The 23,671-nt window shown below is 38.6% G+C and overlaps 3 protein-coding genes across 4 annotated transcripts; 1 reads left to right on the plus strand and 2 right to left on the minus strand.

The window, feature by feature from the left end:
• Nucleotides 1-1,102: 1,102 nt before the first annotated feature.
• Nucleotides 1,103-12,381, minus strand: LOC113239529 (elongation factor 1-gamma). The gene is made up of 9 exons (XM_026476585.1): nucleotides 12,326-12,381; nucleotides 12,061-12,210; nucleotides 11,875-11,941; nucleotides 10,074-10,216; nucleotides 9,297-9,437; nucleotides 7,344-7,511; nucleotides 6,276-6,418; nucleotides 6,014-6,183; nucleotides 1,103-1,433 (listed from the first exon to the last, which is right to left on the minus strand). Exons 1-9 carry the CDS (start codon nucleotides 12,335-12,337, stop codon nucleotides 1,153-1,155), a joined length of 1,275 nt encoding a protein of 424 aa, XP_026332370.1. The 5' UTR covers nucleotides 12,338-12,381; the 3' UTR covers nucleotides 1,103-1,152.
• A 438-nt stretch (nucleotides 12,382-12,819) lies between these two features.
• Nucleotides 12,820-17,633, plus strand: LOC113239640 (calcineurin subunit B type 2). Of its 2 annotated transcripts, XM_026476702.1 has the most exons (6): nucleotides 12,820-13,008; nucleotides 13,296-13,335; nucleotides 13,690-13,725; nucleotides 15,241-15,404; nucleotides 16,843-16,977; nucleotides 17,059-17,633. In XM_026476702.1, the coding sequence occupies exons 1-6, from the start codon at nucleotides 13,006-13,008 to the stop codon at nucleotides 17,227-17,229; spliced, it is 549 nt and encodes a 182-aa protein (XP_026332487.1). In that variant the 5' UTR covers nucleotides 12,820-13,005; the 3' UTR covers nucleotides 17,230-17,633. The 2 variants fall into 2 exon arrangements, with proteins under 2 accessions (XP_026332487.1, XP_026332488.1); XM_026476703.1 differs by lacking the exon at nucleotides 13,690-13,725 and having other exon boundaries at nucleotides 12,821-13,008.
• Nucleotides 17,634-19,348: 1,715 nt separating this feature from the next.
• Nucleotides 19,349-20,595, minus strand: LOC113239641 (39S ribosomal protein L14, mitochondrial). The gene is made up of 2 exons (XM_026476704.1): nucleotides 20,404-20,595; nucleotides 19,349-19,764 (listed from the first exon to the last, which is right to left on the minus strand). The coding sequence occupies exons 1-2, from the start codon at nucleotides 20,585-20,587 to the stop codon at nucleotides 19,496-19,498; spliced, it is 453 nt and encodes a 150-aa protein (XP_026332489.1). The 5' UTR covers nucleotides 20,588-20,595; the 3' UTR covers nucleotides 19,349-19,495.
• Nucleotides 20,596-23,671: the final 3,076 nt, after the last annotated feature.

The raw sequence follows: 23,671 nt of genomic DNA on the forward strand, positions 1-23,671 counted from the left end.
GATCTAAATCTCGTATATTTGTTTTTTTAAACAAACTTACCAAACGTTTCGGGCTCTGAATAGTCACGGCTGACTCACAGGTAATATCACTTTCATGGGACATGGGTTGTTGATTTGTTTGAAAAAAAAAAAACGTACTTAGATATGGGAAAAGTTTCATTTCTAATTATATATTACTAAAAATAAATATTTGCATTGTTGGAAGACATAAGTGTATTTAAGCGGCGCCTCCAGTGGAACAAGAACATAACAGTATTATCTACTCTCTCTCTATTGCTACATAATTACTTTGACCAATGAATTACCATTAAATGTGGTTTTGTGGCAAAAATGATATATTATAAAAAAATAATAGATGAAATTAACATATAATCACTACAAAATAATAAACATATAGAAGATGTCGACATCGACACGATACACGCGAATATACAGCGGCGTAATTCAAGCTCTCTATGGACGACGGCGGCGCGCGCGCACACAAAGTCACTTTCCTTAGCGACTCGTCTTTACTATATAATAATTTATTTGATGCAATAATATGTAAGTGTATGAATGTAATTACGTCAAAAAAAATTATAAAATCATCAGTTAAAAAGTCTGAGACATGAAATATAATTTTTGCTTTCGGCACACTTCCACTATTTTTTCCATAAGCCCACAAGACCCGGACGTACCTAGCGATCCCTTGGCCTTAAATTCAATTTTAAAACAGGACGTAAATATTTGAAAAACGTCGTTAAAACCTAAAACATGCTGCCCTGAAAAATCTACGAAATGTCACATACGCTGACACTGACGATATGAAAGGTGTGAAGTAAGTAATAAGTAGGTTCCTGCAACGTTGGTAAAGTACCGACAGTAAAACGTGGAACACAAAGAGAGCGGGTGCGTGCCGGATCGAGACCGCGCCGTGGCTAATTCTTGTTTATTTATATGGACGAAAATATACCGAGCGCGGACCCGACCTGCGTCCGCTCGCTGTGTGTTTCACGCTGAAGTCACACTCCAATTACCCAACAAAAACAACCAACTAAATAAAAAACAATTTATTTGTGGTTTTTCGTACAAACGAGTGGCGATCACGGATCGGGAGTCGAGCGGACATTAAATAAATGCAGCGTTTATTCATTCTTATCGTTGTAAAAAGGCTCACTTGAAGATCTTGCCCTGGTTGAAGGGACGGCCGCCCTTGTCCGTGCCGGTCCACGAGAAGTACTGTTGCACAAGCTGTTTAGTTTCCTCGGAGGCGGGGTCGAGCTTACGCCAGTCATACGACTCGTAGTCGATCTGCCAGTCGGGCGACAGCTGGAAGGCCAGGTCGTGGCCACGCCACACCCACACGCCCGAGATAGTCGAGTCGTTGTCAGAGCCGAACAGGCACACAGACGCGAACGCCTGCTTGCGCATTTTGTCTAGCCGCTGGAACATGCCTGCAATATAAAAGCCACACCTCAGATCACTTCGTACTATAAAATAAACCGGTTGATAATTATATTTAATAACGTAATAAATGTGATATTATTGCATAACGGCTTCACAGGTTCAGTTAAAGTTCAAGAGATTTTTGAAACCTACAATATGTGGCTTTCTTAATGGTGTTTTCCTTTACCATTAAAACCAGTGAAAATACGTAATCTAAACAGCAAACGACATCGAAGAAACTTCGACCTCTTGTACTGTAGCCAAGTGTTCTTCAAACTAGACAAGCAACTCATAAAAAATGTAGGTAGGTATCTGGCCCTCTCTGTACTCTCCTTCTCTGTCCGAAACAATTACTCTCAAATAAGTAAAACTCGACCAAATTAAAATACGCATGATGCGAATGAAGTTTCATACTTGTCATTGTCTTTGTATTACTTAATTGACAGTAATTATTTCAGATGGAGAATTTACGCCGTAAAGTAAACTGCTTTGTTATTTCATATTATGAACTGGTAATACCAGCCAGTCAGCGGTCAAGTGAGACAAGGCCGTCTTCTGCCCGAAGTTTGGCTGGCAATATCGTATTACAAACGTTATTTTGACATTTTGTTCACGGTTGATCTGTCAAAAAGTAACAACAATAAACCATTCAGTTTACAGTGTCTTGGTGTGGCTTGTATTGAATTGTTTTGTGCAGAATTGTATAATAATTATTATAATTTTGAGTTTATATATTTTTTGGCAATCGTTTCATCATGTGTGATGAGTACAAAATGTTTAAGTGTCTCGAAACTAATGCTTCACACGATAATAACATGGAAAAAAATCCAAAGACAACTGCGGGATCGAAGTGATCCGTTTGTAATAGATGCACAACAATTTATGAAAAGATACCGGCTCAGCAAAGATATGTCCACAATCCTTGCAATTAACTTAAACCGCACGTGTCGACCACTACAAAATTCACCGATGTATTGGTTGAGACTAAGGTTATATTTCACTAAAGCCAAGTATAATTTATTACAATTTAATTTATAGTCAAATATTCTTAAAATATTATTGACATGTTTTCAACAAACTACAAAGTAAACATTTACCCGCGGAATTTGACGTTTAACGTCGTCGTTCGTAAACTTAATTTGCGCTTTTCTTTTATTTACAAAAATTAAAATATGATGTATTGATTTTATTATAGTGTCTTTATTTATTTTCGTACATGAATAATACATACACACATCAAAAAAAGTTTGCGATCACTTCGAAAAACTATAATCTTTTTTGTTACTGTAGATTATATTATAATTTTTTCTTCTTTTTAGATTCTTTATTTAAAAATAAATTAGAACATAAAACAATGACCCCGTTCAATTGTTTTTTCATATAAAAAGGCTTTCAGTCCTAGCTTACGCTCATTCAGAAATCTGATTTAGTCAATTATAAGCGATTCAAGATATTTTTCGCGGAAAGTTGTGATTGAAAAAATGCCAAGAGGATTATCAGAGGTTTTACGAGCTAGAATAGTAACTTTGAGGGAAGAAGGATACACCACGAGAGTAATAGCACGCAGACTTGCTATATCCCAATCCTGTGTCGTGGCTACGTTGCAGAGGTATCACGGAATGGGGAATTTAGCTGACCGACCCCGCAGCGGTCGCCCAACTGTTTTGACAGCTGCCCAAAAGCGCTATATTAGATTGCTGGCAGCCCGTGATCCAACAATCAACGCTACTAAAATAAAAGCAGAAGTCAGGGCCGCATCTGGGCTTGAAGTTAGCACGCAGACCGTTCGCAATTGCTTGCACCAGGCTGGATTACGAGCACGGAGGTCTTGGCGAGCTCCGCTCAATTCCCGGCAACGTCAACAACGAAGATTGCAGTGGGCTAGACTTCGGCAAAATGAAGAAGGTGAGGACGAAAACATTTGGCAAAACTGTCTCTTCGTTGACGAATCCCGAATCAGCACTCATCCAGATAACCGACGTGTCCGTGTCTGGAGAAGACCAGGCGACCGTGAAAGACAAAGAACTGCCACTGGAACAGTTCAGCAAGGCGGAAAATCGGTGTCCTTTTGGGGTGGCATTATGATTGGAGCTAGAACGCCTTTGATCCCGTATCGGGGCTTCATGACAGCAGACATGTACAAAGCAGTTGCTATTGATGATATCGTCAGTTCATTCCGAGTAAACCATGGGCACCAATTTGTACTGGTCGAGGATAATGCGCCCGCACATCGAGCTCAACGAGTCAATGCTGCTCTTCAAGAATACGATATCACACGATTAGACTGGCCTGCCGGCTCGCCCGACTTAAACCCAATAGAGCACGCGTGGGATGCTCTTAAACGAGCAGTATGGAACCGTGAGCCACGTCCCCAGACAGTTCCTGAGCTCAGGGAAGCCGCTATTGAAGAATGGGATAGGTTACCCCAGGAAATGCTGGATAACTTGATCCTCAGCATGCCCAGGAGGATCTTCGCATGTATTCGAGCCAGGGGAGGAGTTATTTTATATTGAATTCACACCTTTTAATAATAAATTGTTGTTTGAGTTTAATTAAACAGTCTTTTTCTTTCTATGAAATTTCTATCACTATTACATTATGATTAATGGCTCAATTTTTTAAAATAAATAATAAAAAATAGTTTTATATTTTAATTTCAAACAGGGTATTCCTATTTAAAGAAAGCATACAACATAGATCTTTTCTTGATAAAGTTAAATTTAAAGAATTATAGGAGCTTATGCTATTGATCGCAAACTTTTTTTGATGTGTGTACATATATTTTTTTTCTTTAACTAAGTGACAAATGTAACACCGTAACTTACCGGTAAATATTCATCCACGTACGAGCTAGTCAAGTCCCAATCATACACAAAATAATCAGCGAGAAGTAAGCGAGAAATATGTACGTCGTAATATTAGGGGTTAAAGTATGAAATTGCCGTTTTATTGCAATAGGTTCTTTGAATTTTCATAGAATCTTCATGGTTTGAGGTTTTCGAATGAAACTTTTTTCAAATGGTTTCTGTGATTTTTTTTTTAATTTGAAACATTTGAATATCGACTTTCAATTGTTTTTGTTATTCAATTTAGACAAGAAAGATGGATACTGCGAAAATTCGAGTGATTTTTGAATACGAGTTCCGACGCGGAACTAACGCGGCAGAAACAGCCCGCAATATCAATGCTGCGTTTGGAGAGGGGTCTACTAATGAACGCACCGTGCGATTTTGGTTTAAACGCTTTCGTGATGGAAATTTCGACTTAAAGAACGAGCCACGAGGAAGACCGCCCACACAGGTGAATAACGATGAATTAAGAGAGATAGTGGAAGCCGATCCTAGTCAAACTACCCAGGAATTAGCGGCATGGTTTAACGTTACCTTACCCACAATATTGACTCACTTGCGTCAAATCAATAAAATAAAAAAATAGGAAAAATGGGTGCCTCATGATTTGACTGATCTGCAGAAAGAAACGCGTGTTGAAACTTGTGTTGCCTTGTTGAACCGGTACAGAAATGAAGGAATATTGGATCGAATTGTAACATGTGATGAAAAGTGGATTCTTTATGATAACCGGAAAAGAAAAATGCAATGGCTGACCCCAGGTCAAATGCCACAACAGTGTCCTAAAGCAAAACTTACCAATAAAAAGGTAATGGTAACTGTTTGGTGGTCTCAGCATGGTGTTATTCACTATAGTTTTCTCCGATCTGGTCAAGCAATAACGGCAGATGTCTATTGTGCCGAACTCCGAACCATGTTGACAAAACTAGCAGTAAAACAGCCCCGACTCATGAATCGATCTTCACCATTATTGCTCCACGACAACGCGAGACCTCACACAGCACGAGAAACCACTTTGACCCTTCAGGAACTGCAGTTAGAAACCATTCGTCATCCTCCGTATTCACCAGACCTTGCTCCAACGGACTACCATTTTTTTCGTGATTTGGACAATTATCTACGTGACAAGAAGTTTTCTTCCCAGGAGGCAGTACAAAATGCTTTCACACAGTTTGTGCAGTCTAGATCGTCGGAGTTCTATCGCAAAGGCATTAATAACCTTCCCATTAGATGGCAGCAATGTATAGATAATAATGGCAACTAGTTTGATTAAATAAATTTGTTAAAAATTTAAAAAATAAACAATTTAGATTTTCAGTACAAATCGGCAATTTCATACTTTAACCCCTATTACTAATTTTATCCAGTCAGTTTTTGGGCGTAAAAGAATTGCCTGGAACTTGCATGGTTTTTTAAAAGTTCGTAATACGCCTGCTGGTTAACTTTGGCGAGTCTTCTTTAAATGTCATGGCGGAATGTAGATGGCGCTGCTGCGCTATAACGTACCCCCAGTCTACTTTGGAGTTACATGGTCTCAAAACACGATAAATCAGGCAGCTAAGCTTTACTTTCATCATGAAAATAGATTTTCCGATTTACTTTTCAGTGTCGAGTAGAAAGAGACAACTTTGACTTGGACCGTCGACATTTTGCGGAATTTTAAAGAACTAATTCCTTCTACCGACAACAAGAAAACGATATCAATTCTACACGTTAGGTTTTTGCAAAGGCGAATTTACCTGTGATAAGGTTACAGCTCATGAACACCTTGGCGAGCTCTTGCGGATATTTGTACTCTGCATACCAGATGGAGTAGTTCTCCGGGTCGAACTTCTCCCAGAAGTAAGGGATGGACTTGGCTTCATCCTCGTTAGAGTAGCAGCGCTTAAAGTCGTCCATATTGAACGTCCTGAAGATCAACAAATCCATTTTTCATATTGATGACGTAACTTATTGATGAAGGTACGTAACATGAGCACAGCAAAATAGGAATGGACTCACCCCTTGGGCAGGGAATCAAAAGGGTCCTTTGAGTCCTTGGGTCCTTCGTCGAAGTCTTCGATAGGCTCCGCGGGTGCAGGCTTCTCTTCCTTTTTCTTAGGTTGTTCCTTCTTCTCCATCTTCTTGTCCTTCTTACCACCATCCTGCGATTACAAAGCAAGCAACTGTATTGTCCAACTATATCACATACAAAAAAAAGGAAACACCATTGTAAAAGAAGATAGAAAAATGTCTTAATATCTTATTATCACTAAGTTTGTGATGATAAATAAAGAATATTAGGAACATGGTGACAGGCAGTTCAGTTACCTTTAGAATAAACGAGTCTGATGTTAGCTATATTATCGGAAATTCTTCAAAAATCGTTATAGTTTTTGCATTCCTAAGCCAAATACTTTCAAAACGGCCCTGACAGGCAAACAGCTGTGAAGAATGAATATTAGGATGGGGTATCTGTAGATGGCGAAACTCGGATAAAATAAAAAAATAAATACATATATATAAAGTATAGAATCTCGAAAATTTGAGTTATATCAAACTAAATAAGAAGTAAAAAATATAAAACTAATGCAAAACTATTTAAACAACATTTTAGGAATGTTCAACTTTCATTTACAATTATGTAAGTTGAAAAGATAACAAATTGAAGGTTTCTCAATACTTTTAGATTTGTCAGTTTCCAATAAATTGTATACATGGCGTATCTTTGCATTTATTTTCGAAACTAAGTAATGTTTTAGCACTGACCTTTACTTTAAAATATTAAAATTACAGACTCGGCTTCTTTGCGATTTGATTATATATTATATTATTTATATAATAATATTACCAATCCACGCCTGAACTAGAGCCTTGACCTGACAAAAACGTAATTGCTGCCATCTGTCGGCGTTTCCGAATATTATTACAATCGCTTTACGGGTTTACTTGGTACCATCTTTTGATCAGCTTTAGAATCAAAATAAGCGTCCAAATAAACGGAGTTACAAGTGCGACATTTCTTTGTATGAGATTGGGTATCTGTACTAGTATAGTATTAATATGATATTAGTGTGGTGTGAAACAAACCTTCTTGTTCTGTGAGAGCTCCTGGAATTTCTTGGGGTCATAAACGGGCGCGGCGGCGCAGAGGGTGACAGGGCCCAGCACCTTCGCGACAGGTGGTTGCTGCGACAACGTCAGGAACCAACGCTGTACATTCGCCAGGGATGCGCGCGTGCTCGGTTCCAGTACATACTGACGAACAAATCACAAAATTAACATTGCGGTCCAATGTACTTCTTTACATTGGAAATAAGGTAACAACAGAGACCAGTGAAATGTATTTGGAATCCGCATGTTATAAGAATTGATTTATCTAACTAGTGATGAGGAGGGAAACACGCTTGACTAGATGCCTTCACTCTATCAATAACTGCCTCTGTGGCCAAATGGTCAGCATCCTGATCTGCCACGCAGAGGTTTCGGCTTGATTCCCGGGCCGGGATAAATATTTACACGGCCTATATTTATTTCTCACGTAAGTTTGGGCACACCCCGGACACTCTATACAACAGTCGAAAATGATTTACCTATTACTACATACAGCAAGGCGCTATCTGCACAAGCGCAAATGTGTGCGTGAAATGGCAGGGTTACCCATCACACTATTACGTTACGTGATCAGAGCGGCAACATAGCGAAAATTCTAAGGCGAATCTGTTATCTATGATTCTATTAATAGAATCCTAATAATTATACATGTCTATTAGGTATTTATATCGATATATTATTATATTTTTCATTCATTCACTAAGTAGAGTAATATTGAAGATTTATTTCAAAAATATATTAAAAGTATTTCTTATATCTTATATTTCGGACATGTACTTTTATGTAAGGTAACCAAGGTATTTGAAATTGCTTGTCCAAGTTTAGTTAATAATTAGATATATTCACTACGTACGTAATATTTAGCGGCAATACGAATAGAAAATTCGCGAAGTCATGGCATCTCATTGTATTGATATAATAAATCTGTATTTTTTATTAAATATATGAAGAAAACAATAACTGAATGAGTCTCAGACATAAGTTTTTTTTACTTGCTCGCAGCCTTGTTGTCGTTCAGTCAATGGTTTAGAAGGGTAAGGGTGCTGGTGAAATTACAGGTACATGGGACTTGTCAACTTATGTCTCAGGGTGATGTCAACTTATGGCATTGTGACATTCAGGTGTTTGCGATTTAAAGCTCTGAGTAGTACTGCAACTGTTATGGATAGGCGTGTCGCTTACCCCAGGCACTCGACTTGTTCGTCCCGACACTTGGTATTATAAAAAAATGCACTTGCATAATTAATTAACTATTGCAGTGTGTATAGAGGGCAGACAGAATGTCTGGTGATTTGTAAACCAATATAAAAATAATGTGTATTTAAGTGCTATAAATATGGATAAGCAGGTGCTCGTGACTTCGTCTGCTTAGAATAAGTATTCGCACCTACTGTACTACACTAATATTCAGTTTTATTACATACAAGCTTTTATCCCCTATTTCACCCTCTTTAAGATTTATTTTTGTGACGAAAAGTAGTTTATGGCCTTCTCCTGGGTTCCGCTATCTCTATACTAAAACTCATCAAAATTGGTTCAGCCGTTTAGGCGTGAAAACGTTACAGATAGATTAGATTAGACTTACTTTTACATTTAGAATATTAGTTTGGATTGCACTTTGAATTGAGGTGACAAATATTAATTATTTATTGAGATTTTTTGTGAAATAGCTCCAGAACCAGCAACCAGAGCAATGCTACAGTCCATGCTGGGCCGTAGCATTGCTCTAACCATCTGAGCCACGGGTCCAGTTACCGAATCGTCGAAATTCTCCTATGTGTTTTTGTTATGGAACTTTTACACGGACTTTCGGCATTCGTCGCCGCTAGTGACATCTAGTGAGAGATTTTTTAATAACCTCACCACAGCCGACACCTTTACAGGTATGACACCTGACGCAGATGTCGCTATTATTATTATAGTGAGCACCTGGAAAGCGTGTAGGAGTGTGGTGAAGACGATGATGTCTGCGAGTGAGACCCGCTCTGTCACGAGGAAAGTGCGTGTCAGCAGATGCGCGTCGAGCAGCCGCAGAGCCGCGAGCAGGTCCGACTTCGCGCGCTCTACGTTCTGCAAAATGCATCAATTATCTAATATTTATCATAACAATATTATTTATAACTACTAAATAGCATTTCATTCATCAGCCTATTTAAAAGCCAGGTTCTTGTCAGTGCAGCCTCCTCCACTCAAGGTCCATGGCTATGGAGCTGTCTCAGCTCCTTGATCTCTTCATGACTGCTGACTTTCACATTCACTGTGATACATTTTATATAAACACATAGAAAAAAAAAATTATATTAATTGGGAAATAAATATTTCCATACAATCAGATGCAAAATAAAATTCATTAAAAATACCATACAGAACAATTGAGTCACTACAATTTTTTGTTTGGAATTGCACACTACTTAGTTATGACTTGGTACTATTAGGCTTTTTCTACCAGTTAACCAGAGAGCTGGGTTGAAAATAGTTAACAGTCAGTGTGTAACATGACAAGCTGAGATTAAAAACAAATAGGTTTATAAATAATGACAATATATAAAGTACCCACATAATCATGAATTATGACTCAGTTATGCAAAATAAAAGAGGTTTATGATGCATATATTCTGTTCTAATATATATTAAGCCAAAGGTGTGGAAAAATGACAAAAATGAAATGATTATCAACAGATGAAGTGTGCAAGATTAAGCAAGGACCTGTTTGTTGAAGGGCATTATGCCGAGGTAGGGAAAGACCCACGCACAGGAAGCAGGCAGTAGCTCGCTGTCAGCCCACGAGGCCCACTGTAAGATGCGCGCCGCTGTCGCGTTGTCCGCGCCACGCATCGCCGCGGTTGATACTGGTAACACACATCCATAAGCAACAGTTATTTTGTCCTTTCTGAATTTAAAATTGCTCTAAACATGTTATATTTTAGGAAACTCTCCTTGAGTTCCTACTCCTCTATCTTGTACTGTTCTTTGTCTTTTAGTATCTATGTACATAATTTTAAAACACCTTTATAACAAATTTTTAAAAGTTTAATGACTTAATAAGTTTAAAGATTTATTTATTAACTGCTGATGCAAAAGGAGGGACTTATAAGGATGAATCCTTTGTATATTTGACTCCAAACTTTTTTGTATGGACTAACCAACATGTTTATTTTTTGTTTGAACTTCTTTTATTGGGTTGGTTATAACTGGTTTAATTGGGGTGCTTCTTAGCTATGTTTGATGTACATTTGCTCAGCTATTTAATGATCATTAGCTCTTTTCTCATTTAGTGTAGGTATTGCAACCATACAATGGGTCTAAGAATTGTATATTAAGTTTTATTGCTAACATGTACAATTAATGCTAAATTGATTTTACAAATATCATAGTGACAGCATTGCAATTCATACCACCTGAGACAGGTTACATGCGAAATAACAGTTACATAAACTGAAGGACATGTTATTGTATTAAAAATTACAGTAAAGCTTGAAAACAAATACTTTTAACTTAATAACTAAACTCGACTACCTTCACTTCCGAATGGTTACCATGCTGGACACAGAGGTCCCGGGTTTGATTCCCAGGCCAGGAGAAATATTTGTGTGACCTACGTTTATTTCTCTTGTGAGTTTAGGTGTAATTTGTGGTTGTCTACCCATGGCACCCACGGTACAAGGTTCTCTAGTGCAGGGCTACGAGTGTGTTATTATTTAAAATTAGTGTATGGTCAGAATTTTAATTAACGGGCAGGTACCTACTCTGCCCTCCTTATCATAACTAAAGCATTTGCATTTTAGTTTGAGATCTTTAGTTAAAGTTGAGCTTACAATAACATTGAAATTAAATAAGATATAAAAAATACTTATAGGGGCCATTGTAGATATGTTGTTTCACTGATTCCAAATATGTTAATAACTCAATTTCGCTTAATAAGGAGGGCCGTATACAAGGTCACTTTGAAAAATAATGTTACCATGTTTATTGTACAGTGATAGTTTTCCTATTAAACTCACTGAAGCAGAATCAGTCAAAATTAAGGACATTTATCATTATTACTCTGCTAAACCACATTTCACTCACATTTTATCTTGTGTAATTCAATGATTTCTCTATTATCAAATTCTTGGTTTATTTTTAAATTAATACTCACAAATTATTAACAAGATGTAATTCGCCTTGATGATCTAATAAATAAGGTAGTGAAGTGGATCTTTTAAAGACAACACTATTTTATTTGAACAAAAACTAGCAGTTGCTTAAGTTTTTCTCTAAACGGTATTTATGATATAGTACTTGTGACTAGAAGTCCAGCACTGTTTTTAAATTAAATAGTAACCTTATAGACAACAAGTGAAAATTAAACATTTTTTCAACGAGCACACATTAGCGTGACAGAAAGGGATGCATTGCGCTCGGCGGTAGTTGAACCCACAAGAGGCTGAGTATGCATTCGAGAAAGATTAAGGTGGAGAGGTTATTATCATTTTCAGAATATTAAAAATAGAGTATTTTGACTTACCATAGTAAGCGATGGCATTGCTTTCTGTCAGCAGTACTTTTCCATCAGCACTTTCGTAGGCTGGCACCTAAAATTACAGTAAATATTACACGTCACCGCTACTGGCCTAACATATGCCGAAATTACACACAATTTCATGCGAAATTACACACAACATCTCATGGATGCACTATGAACCACACTCACTTTCCCTGCAGGGAATTTTTTCAGGAATTCTGCGGACTTGTTGGTTTCACCGAACACGAAATTGGGAGCAATTTTTAGATCTGTCCCGGAGTACTGTGCGGCGATCAACGCCTTATAAGCGCGGAAGTTTTCCGGATAAGTGTAAAGCACCTGTGGAAAATAAACACATCAATAATTAACAAAAACTTAAGCTTCAATAATTCAGTTACATTTGGTGCAGAAATTCTTTGATTGATGAGATATTTGGTGATAAATTTTTACCTACCCCGGCTGCCATCGTTGACTTTTTAGGAGAACGAGGAAGGGGGAGGGGAAAAGAGGGGCAGGAAAAATATGACACTGACATCTGTCAAAAGCAGGTGTGTTTTTGCAGAAATCTAATTCTTTAAATATTTCTTAAAAATATATAATTGTTTAAACATAAAATCAACAGTCATCAATAAAAAAATAAAATTTGATGAATAGACACTAGAACACATAATTTAAAAAAAATGCAACTTGTGCATTAATTTCTATAACATCGACATCTACCATACGATCTTTATAAACATGCTTAATATATCGGATACACTCTTACAATAATAACTATTGGAAAATGAACTCACGATTTGTTCATCGTTTAATTATGGATTGTGGATATACAAATAGGAAAATTAAAATTTCATTTTTTGTTCCCATTTATAATTAATAACCGTTAAGCAGAATTTGTTTTGTAAAAAAAATGAATATCCAAGCTTCTTTAGGTTCAATTGCGTATCCTAACAGCCCGCTGTCAGTCAGCACTTTTTGGAAATTATAAGAAAAAAAATAGATCGATGGTGGAGTGTGCTGCTGCGAGATAATTTACTTTATTCTAAAATTCTATACAAATCTCATATAAACCAATAATAGATACTGTTTATTATACGTTATTTACGATTAAGTGCATTGAATTAAATCAACAAAATGGTAAGTGTGTAGTGCGTCGTGCTAATTTTAACTTCAGTTACCTTGCTAAGTCCATTCTCTCTGGGCTGAGTTTTTTGGTAAAACAATTGTTTCTCATAAATGTGTACATTACCCTCGTAGTCTTTGTATGATAACCACGAAGCAATATTATTTTTCTATTCTATCGTTGAAGTTGGTGGTATTGTTTGATTGAGTAGGTTATTTACTGTCTACCCACTTTTAAATAAATATTACGAAATTAATTTTCTCATTGTTGTCACATGTCATTCGTTTTGTTTGTTTCACAGGGAAATGAGAACTCCATCCCAATGGAACTCTGTTCCAATTGTAAGTATATTTAGTATTCCTATAGAGCTGCCTACTTCTTGGTACATATTGTGAGAATCATCTGAAGTCCTATTTCAACCACTGGATTACTTGTTACTTACCAATGGCACATGGCTAAACAACATGATATTAACTTTAAATTATGAACTGAATCTTTACAATGTGGCTTTTTAAAACTATGATATGTATTAATATAGCTAACATACTGTTTGCTTTTTCTAACAATATGGTGCCCTGAGAAACCATGGATCTCATCTCTGTCCAATGATAATTACCCCAATGTGAAGTAGATACAAGCACTGCAGATGCAGTGTTTAATGTGCTAACAAAACATAACCAGAGGTTTGTTTTCAGCGCGTGTTAACTGCCTTGATTTCAAGGTGGAGAACTGTGAGTGTCGTAGTGTCACTCGCTCCGATGTTCATCGCTATTTAGTGCATCTGCACGCACACCTACACGTCCAGAACAATTTTTGATCATAATAAAATAACAGTTTATTTTAATCTCAATTTCATGGAAATACATCCAACTGATTTACAATGTTTTCGGCAGATTGGTTTAGATTTTATGTTTTTGTTGAACAAGAGTTACTAATTTATCCAAACCATTAAAACTAGCGTTGTTTAAAAATATATCGAATAACAAAAATATGATCCTTTGGAAATGAAACTATTTTTCTGGATTTAATAGTATATTTGTTTTTTCAAACAAACCGACATTTCGGGCCCTTTACAGGTCCCATGGACACGGTTGACGTTTTGTTTGAAAAAACAAATATATGCGATTTAAATCTGGAAAAATAGTTTTATTTCCTATGTGTAACAATAGCGAAAACCTAAGATATAGATATGAACCTTTGGTTGAACTTGTGAATTTTAAATTTTTTTAATTGTTTGCAACTTTCCTGTACTGCACAAGTAACTCATTAAACTTCCATTTTTTTTGTATTCTATATTGTATGTATTGTATGATATACCTATGCTCTAGAAACATTGTTTGCTTGGAGATGGTTTTGTAAATTTGCATAATTCCTCTGTCCTGATGAGGTGCAAAAATTGTTCTGGATCTCACCAGCATCTACCATTGTTCTGGCTAGTGCATCTCTAGCGTCAGTGTTATAGATATATTATTATGGATGTTTTATAGAGATGCCATCAGTCGGGCGCGAGGAATCTATGCAGACGAGACAGGTCAGAAACCACAGCGCCCCCGCTGCCACCTCATTAGATGATTTGCATTACTATATTTTGTGAAGTCATTGATGAATGTTTTTTCCCTGTTGTTTAAAGTTGTGGGTCTTTAAAAAGTTCATCGCGGTATCAAAGAAATTACTACTTACGTACGTACTTAAATTTCTTTTTACGCGATTTCGCTGACCTTTCTCGTCACCGGCTGTAGGTTTCTGTGAGCGTCCGTCGCCGCACTGCCATATCGCCACCGGCGGCGGGCGACTCGCTCTTTGTCGATATTGTACCTATATCTACTCGTGTTGACAATCGCTTTGTGCACCCGAACTCGCTTTTTATGTATAGACTAGAGGTGTTCTATTAGATTTCCTGTTTAACTTTTTCTGATTGTGTCGTTTACGAACATAAAGATACGATTAAAGTCTCATAGAGGTGTTGCTGTAAATGTTGCCTGTAGGCACTGCCAATATTCACTTAACGATTGGGGCTAAATGTTTACGTAGACAATTCTTAAAAGGATCTCTGGAATAGAAGGTAACATTCTTGTAGTTATACTACATCCGTCGATGTTCCTACAAACGAAATAAACCATTCAGTTTGTGATCAAGGTTTCACGTATGACGAGACTAGCACGAATCGGATGTGGTGTAACTAGACATTGGCAGTGGGTAGACTTGGGTGTGTGTGTGGGCTGAGTGTAGGTAATGTATGTGTGCAGTCGATGCGGACGAGATCCGGCGGCTGGGCAAGCGGTTCCGCAAACTGGACTTGGACAACTCGGGTGCGCTGTCTATCGACGAGTTCATGTCGCTACCCGAGCTGCAGCAGAATCCACTTGTGCAGCGCGTCATCGACATCTTCGACGCTGATGGCAACGGAGAGGTACACTCAATATTGCTTCTCAATAAGTTACACCCTATATTTTGTTACCTCTGGGTAAATAGGAAATCAATTTACCGACTGTTACGGACGGTTGATGCGCGCCTCAGGGGCTACTCTCGATCTTCGTCAGACATCCGTCCGAAACAATTACTGTCAAATAAGTAATATTCGACGAAATTAAAAGACAAGTATCCAGTATGAAGCTTCATTCGCATCACGCGTCTTTTCATTTCGTCAAGTATTGCTTATTCGGCAGTAATTATTTTGGACGAATGTCGGACGGAGATCGAGAGTAGACCCCCTGGTCAGTCAGAGCGAGCGTTCAAGGACTACTGTACCTCGCGAGATAGTTTCGCGCGATTTGATGGGCCGTCCGCGGCCGGCCGCCATCGCTTAGGGCGCGTTCCCATTATGTCGTGACGACAGATAGGCGTGCAGTTTAAGGTGTCGTGACTTGTATATAAAGTTGTTCACACATAGAACAACATGATTACTTCCGTCCACGACATTTTTGACGTTACGACGACAAACTATCGTGACAATGGGAAGGGATAAAACGACAGTCGTCTGACGATAAATAAGACGTCGCGATAAAAATGTGACGGCAGATAAACGCAGCTTCAAACGATTCTGTTGTTCAAACGACAAGGCTTGTCATTGTTATTGTTTATGGTATTGTATTAATAATTTTATCAATTTTCATATTTTATTCACTTTTGTAATTGACTTAAGATTAATTGTACATTTAGCTTTAAGTCTTACTATTGCGTTAGGGTTGACTGAAAAAAAGGCGGCTGCCGTGAACCGATAAATTGTGACGATCTAGAGGGAACAGCTAGACACGACAGTCGATCAACGATAAAATAAACGTCCACGAGACAGTCACGACAGATAGTCGTGATATGAATAGGTTAGACGCGACAGTCGTCCAACGGTAAATAAAACGTTACGACATAATGAATGGGAACGCGCCCTTAGGCTGGCATGTCGGAGACGCCGTTCTGGTACAATTATTGGAGTGTAACAAGATTCCAGTAATTCATCAAGAATTCAGTTCTATGAATCAGTCAGGAGTGATCAGTCTTACGGAAGGATTAAGGTCATAGGAAATGTTTAAAGGTGTATCTGGAAAAGTTTAATGGTTTCAACGATCTAAAAAACGAAAATTGAGAACTCATTAGAAAGTTTATTGAAGGACCCGCAACCGGTTTTGGCAGCATTTCGGCAACTGAAAAGTGATATTTTGTAACTGTATTTATTCAATTTCACGGGTGCTTGAGACTAGTGTTTTATTTTTTTCCAAACCCGGTTGTTGTCGCACCGCGCCGGTTCGAAGTTTAAAATTACAAAAATCTGGATGTCATTTTAAGAAAAGTCTGGGGTAGTATAAAATGTCGATAACCAAAAATTTGAGTAGCAAGTGACTCTCATGTTACAGGTGGATTTCAAGGAGTTCATCCAGGGCGTATCGCAGTTTAGCGTGAAGGGCGACAAGCTATCGAAACTACGGTTCGCGTTCCGTATCTATGATATGGACAACGACGGGTTCATCTCTAACGGCGAACTCTTTCAGGTCGGTATCGCGTCGCTGCTGCCGTTCTCGGAATCTCATCGCCATTACAAGCGACAAGTAACCGGTCATGTTTGAGTACAGGTCCTAAAGATGATGGTGGGCAATAACCTGAAGGACACGCAGCTGCAGCAGATCGTGGACAAGACGATCCTGTTCGCGGATAAGGACGAAGATGGCAAGATTTCATTCGAAGAGTTCTGCAATGTGGTGGGCAATACGGACATCCACAAGAAGATGGTGGTGGATGTGTAGATGTGCCCCGCGCCCCGCGCCTCGCCTCTCGCCACTGTCATCTGTCTCTAGCTAGAACACTATTAAAATCGCGCGTCGCCGTCTACCGTCATTTGCTACCGCGCCGCTCGTTCCCACGGAACACTACAAGTAGACTGTGAATTTACTCTTGAATACCGAGCCGATAGTACATGTTTAGTGCCATACCACAATTTAATACGCCGCACACGCTGCTAACGCGCAATAGTTATTAGGCACGCTCCAAATGGTTAATCAACATCAGAAGTCGTTGGACAAGCTTCGTGGCAAGTTTGCGACAAATTTTTTTGCTAAAGACTTAAACAGACGACGCTATTTTTGTTCTTTTGTCTTTCAAGTCTTCAATGACTTCTGCTGTTCAGCGCGTGCTTATCTAGGTGTACACTTCCATTGTGGATAAGAAGTTCACAAGCAAAAAATATAGCTTCCGGTGGTAGAGTAAACGGCGCGGTAAGCGCGGCGGCGTCGACGCGCTTCTGTAATCGATCATCTGTCATCTCTAACTACTCTTAACTATATTATTCTAATTATTATAGCGTACAAGCCGTACCGTAGTGGAGTCGAAAGTAGCGGTCATATAATTAATTTTTGTTGCGAGACGTTTTGGTTGTTATTTAGTGTTTTACCGCAGCGCGGCGTCGCGACGGAGCCGCCGCGGCGCTGTCTCTATATTGAAGCTGCACCATATCACTTAGACGCCTCGGCAAGTTTCAGGGTGGTCCCCTGCGCTCTGCCGATTTTTCGCCTTATCGGAATTTCGTACTACTAAAGACAAGGGAAATTTTAACGTTAGCAAGTTTAGGTCAACTTTTTACTGTAACGAAAATGTAATATACTTACGAAGTTTGCTATAATGTTGTCATAATCACGTTCCATCCTCATCCGCTGTCGCAATCCCTCGCGGCGGAGTCGTCGCTGGCTTCACGCGTGTCTGCCGCAGGTGCTGAACGCCGTCGAAGAGTTCCGCAAGTCCTGCCAGTGACCTTCCCGCTCGTCCATCTCCTCTCCTCTCCCTCGTGTATGTTCAAACTCGTGTAAGTCGTTTGTCGTGTCTTTATTTCTTGTTACTTGTAATATAGGTATTTTTGATGTTTCAAATTTATATTTTTACGTAATCATTAATTAATTAATAGTTACTCTGTCTGTTGAAACCGAATCGTTTATTTAAATTAATGTAGCGGTCGCGTCGTGTGTCGGTTAACTTAAGTAGTCTATCGGATAGCGATCACGTTGGTCGACGGCACCTCACGGTATTAGTAACTATTATAGCAGAGAACGCACGCGAATCTTAATATCTAGTCACGGCTGTTGTGCATTATCAATATTATTGTATACATAATTATTACGAGACGTTATTTTATTGGAGGCCCGCGGGCGCCCCGGCGGCGCCACCGCCCACTTGACCGCTGCAGATCTGCGGCGGGCCCTGCAGATCGGTTCAGGCGAAGCCGAGCCAGTGCGAGCAGCGCGCCGCCGCGGCCCTCATGGCTGTCATGTTGCATGTTAATAGTGTTTATTATAGGTACTTCTTTGAACATTAAATACGTTTTAATTATAATATCGTAGTGATTGAAATACGACTCACGAAGCCTTACCGGGGGTAATTCGCTTCGCGTGGCCACCGGATGGCTCGGTGCTAAGACTGCCCCGATCACCTCACCGGTGCGCCCGCGCAGATCCTCCTTGTGTGTATTATAAACTGTAACACATCGGTGCCCGACAAGCGGTCCTTTGCTGGTCGTATGCAACGCTTATTAATCTTAACCATGATACAAATTATTTTTCAATATTCCATGTACCAGTGATGCAACGCCGGGTTGGTGCGACCAAGTGAAGTACTGCGGTTGGTGGGTAACATTAGGTTAATGTTTATCATACTGTAAACGTGGATGTCGTGTCATCTCCACGTCTACCCATCTCATTGGTAGGTAGCGTGTCCTACGTAATCTAAGTGGAACTGAATATAAGTTTTAAATTTTCAAATTCATTATTGACTTATTTTATTACATTCCTCCACAAACTACACTGTGCATAATACACCCAAATTATGGAAAAAAGTATTATTCATGGATATCCATGATGACATTTCATAGCAGCAGTCTTTTTTTAAATAGTATAAATTGGAATCGAAGAGCTAAATATGTTTTATTACAAAATTGCAATACATAAATAAGTGTGAGGTATTTACACATTTATTACAATTTTATTCTACCTACTTAAATTTACAAAAATACAGCTAAACTAGAAGCTAGACAAATCGGGATGCTATGGATAATAGCTTGGTGTAATCTGCACCCTTAGCATGTGTGCGCTCTTTCAGGATGGTGCGCAAGATGGTTGGAATAGGCACGTGGATGCGTGTACCCAGTGGGGTGCCATTGTCGTCGATTAGTACAATATTGTTGCTGTCGAACTTCGGCACTTTAGGGTTCTGTGTTTGCTTCAAGCCAACCAGTATGCCCTTTTTCTTTTGTCCCTTGATGGCCACCATAACGCGATCGCCGATATAGCCTACACCTGGAACATTTAACATCTTTATTATTAATTTTATTAATATTAATTAATATTCGCATGACCGTTTTTTACTCGTGCTTATTAGGGCTCGTGCAGCGTGCCAGCGATTTTTTGCGACTGCGGTACCACCATCTCACTGCTACTTGTTTAAACATGTAGAACTAAATGGCTTAGTGCAGTGTGACCGACAGCCATTGGTCGTGAGACTTGCAGCGACTTCTACTAGATGATCAATGAATGTTCCTATTATTATAAGATTATTACATAAGTAACTAAACTCGTAATAATGGACCTAGGTAGGTTAAATGATGCGGTTCGTAATCGACGCAGAATATTAATTGGATGAATATTATGCTATGATTTGATTATGATATTAGGCTATGAATTATTCGAAAATTCAGTAAGCTGTCGGTCGGTCGCCGGTAGTGTTACGTTGTTAGTCGCCCGCATGCTGTACTGTATTACGTCGTTAGAAGTCGAAGCGACCGCATTCGTAACATATCGCCGGCACGCAGCACGAGCCCTTAGCTTTCATATTCGTAATTTATGCAGCAGATCATTAGTACATGAATAGAAACGAAAAGTATAGCTGTACACGCAAAGTGCAATTAGAACAATTAGAATGCATAATAGGTATCTTACGTTGCTTGTTGTAAACACAAATAACTTTAGGTGGCTTTCCCTCAGCCATGGCCCTTTTGCCGATCTCTGAGTTGTCGACGACGCGCAGCCGTGTCAGAAGTCGCACCTCGTTGAGGCACGCCGTGGTGTGAAACCCGTACACCAGCGGAGGCTGGCTTAATTTACATAATACACTTTTAAACATTTTCGTGTCCAGCTTACCAACGAAACATTGAGGTTATGTTGTGTTGGAAAATTGACATTGACGTTTGTTTTGTTTTAGATGCGTTCATATTTGAACTTTTTTGCAGCATGATTGCACACGAAACCAAAAATCCTTTAATACGCCAAAACAAAATACCAATATATATTCTCGTTTATGAATGGAGAATTAAGTATTATATATAAATAAAAATAATCACATTAGTCTCAGTAAGATCCATTCAGTGCTTTTTTTAAATTTCAAATTGTGTTTTCTCGATTCCACAATTTTGACTTACGACAGTATTGGGTATATGGTTCATGTGTGTATGTGGTTAGCGCTTAGCAGTCGTTTTTTTATGAATTTAATAATATGTCAAATATTTGGTATACTTCTTATCTTTGAAAAACAATTTTATTCCAAATTTGTAAATTGCCTAAACTCAATGGAGGTGGTGTGTGTCATAATTATAACTTAGTATATTTTTTACATCGAGTAATGAAATTATCAATTTCTCTTCCTATGTAAATGAAGGGAAAAGGATTCCAGACTATTGAAATCTCAACTAAAACTTGCGTGAAGTAAATGAACCATTGTAGGATTAACCGTTTGCACATTCCAGCTTTAGCAAATCGGTCTTCGTGATATCATCATTCACGCAAATGAAGCATCGCGCTTTTATATTTTCGCCAGAGAACAAAAAAGTAAGAGAATGGACACTCTCTGCCCGTCCCTAGATTTAGATACCGCACCACGCCCCGAACGTTGACTGAACGACGACAAGGCTGTCGCCGAGCCGTTTTCGCATCAAAACGGCTTTCATATTTGAATATAGTTTTCATTTATTCGTCACGAAACTTGTACGTTAATATATAATATCATTGTACTTTACTATTTATAATGGTCGTAAATTCTGCTGTGTACGGCTGTCTAATATCATCTAAACGGGATAAAGAGAGGAGTTTCTTTCGTTTTCCTAAAGATGAAACGAAGATGACAAAAACTTATGTATGAGGCTCATTCAGATAATGTTTTCTTCGTTTATTAAGTGCAGAGTAATGTTTATTACAGATTTATTAAATCAATATAATGAGACGCCATAACTTCGTGAGTTAGTAGGTAAATGTTCTCGAATTTTCAATTTGTATTGCCGATAAATATTACGTAGTGAATATACCTAATTATTACTAGGTATATAATTAGGTATATTCACTACCTAACTATATACTACACTATATATTCAAATACCTTGGTTACCTTATTTAAAACCTAGCCAAAATACAATCTTAAAATGCTGTTAATATATTTGTTAAATAAATCTTCAATATTATTCTAGTTAGTGAATAAATGAAAAAGATAATATTATAGCTATCGACATAAATACCTAATGAACATGTGTAATTATTGGGATTTTTTAAATAGAATTAAAGATAACAGATACGCTTAAGAATTTTCGCTATGTTGCCGCCCTGACCACGCAACGTAAATTGTACGAGAAAGTGATGGGTAACCATGTCACTTCACGCACACATTTGCGCGTGTGCAGATAGCGCCTTGCTGTATGTAGTAGTAGTAGGTAAATAACTTTCGACTATTGTATGGAGTGTCCGGGGTGTGCTTTCGCGCAACTGACCATTTGTAAATATAAGCTGTCGCGCATTATAGTGGTATATGACGAGTAGGGCTTCACAAAAGTGGAGAAGAAGAAGATGAAGCCCACCAGCCACAACCAGTGTGGGCACAGCACCGACAGGACCGAACTTCCAGCTACGTCCGGCCACAACGACGATGCTGCTGTACCTATCGCGGACACATTACTCCACGAAGTCTAAGGAGATAGTGGAGTATATCAGACATACCTAAAGTCAAATACACCCTGAGCGGTTGGAGTCCCGCCACAACGTGAATTTAAATTCGTTTGTGCTGAGAGTACCGACCGAACATCTGTCGACCTTCATGAAGAAAGAATTTCGGCTGAAGGGTGTCTTATATCGCCGGTTCCGCGGCCGGTTACCCGACACCAGATTGCGCCACACGTCCCCGGCAAGTGCAATTCGTGTAGAGTAGTTAGAAATAATGTTTTATTACATTGTATGTATGTTAGTCTTTAAGGTATATATTATATGGGTCATGTGGCATGAAATAAATAAATAAATAAAAAAATATAGTTGTAGCTTCTCACAACCGTATTCGCCCTAGCGGCATTCGCAATTACGTCGAAGACCCGCGTCATACGCACAGGAAAGGAATGGCACGTTGTGTGGGGAAGCTCCTTTCGTGATTCCCATCCGTGCCTGCTAATTAATGTAGGTACCTAATAAATAAATTCACGTAATTGAAATGAGACGAAGCATGTTGATGTTTTTATGGGAGCGAAGGTAAGAAAGAAAGAGACAAATGCTCAGTATTTTATAATGGCAAGAGACTTAAGGCTGATTCAGGTTACACCGTGGCCTGCTCCAGTTGTGCACCGCCGGCCGAAACACAGTCATAGTATACTTTTGTATGAACTAACTCATGTTAGACCGGGCCGAGTCAGTGCCCTGACCGGAATACGTCCAGACCTAACTCTAACATGTATTAGGGGAGAGCGGGGCTGAACGTTCCAATTTTCAAATAACTTGCAGATTTATACTGAAAATGGAGGATTTGATTTTCAACATGTGGTAATGTTGAACAAATGTTTATCGCTTTTTGTAATAGTATAGTCACTTCTACTAATATCTCAATAGTCTTTTTCATAGAGGCAAATTTTTGACAAATTTCGGAGCGGAACATTCAGCCCCGCTTTGGGGCGCGTTGTTCCGCCTTTGAGGCAAATTGTTCTGCCTAGATTATGACACGAAAACCAAGATTTTCTTAAATAAAACCACCTTTTTTATAATTGTACCTATGTAATGTTTATATTATGCACAACTACCTTTAAAAAAAATAAACACAAAACTACATTCTTATTCATCAGTAATATTATGAATCGGTCATTTCTTCATCTGAATCACAGTTGGGACACACATAAGTGACTCTATCATCTTGTCTAAATATTTGACATGAGCCCGTTTGTAGTTTGGCATCCTTAAAACAAAGAAA

Source organism: Hyposmocoma kahamanoa, unplaced genomic scaffold (assembly GCF_003589595.1).
Source record: "Hyposmocoma kahamanoa isolate Upper Pololo Valley unplaced genomic scaffold, ASM358959v1 114, whole genome shotgun sequence".
NCBI lineage: Eukaryota > Metazoa > Arthropoda > Insecta > Lepidoptera > Cosmopterigidae > Hyposmocoma > Hyposmocoma kahamanoa.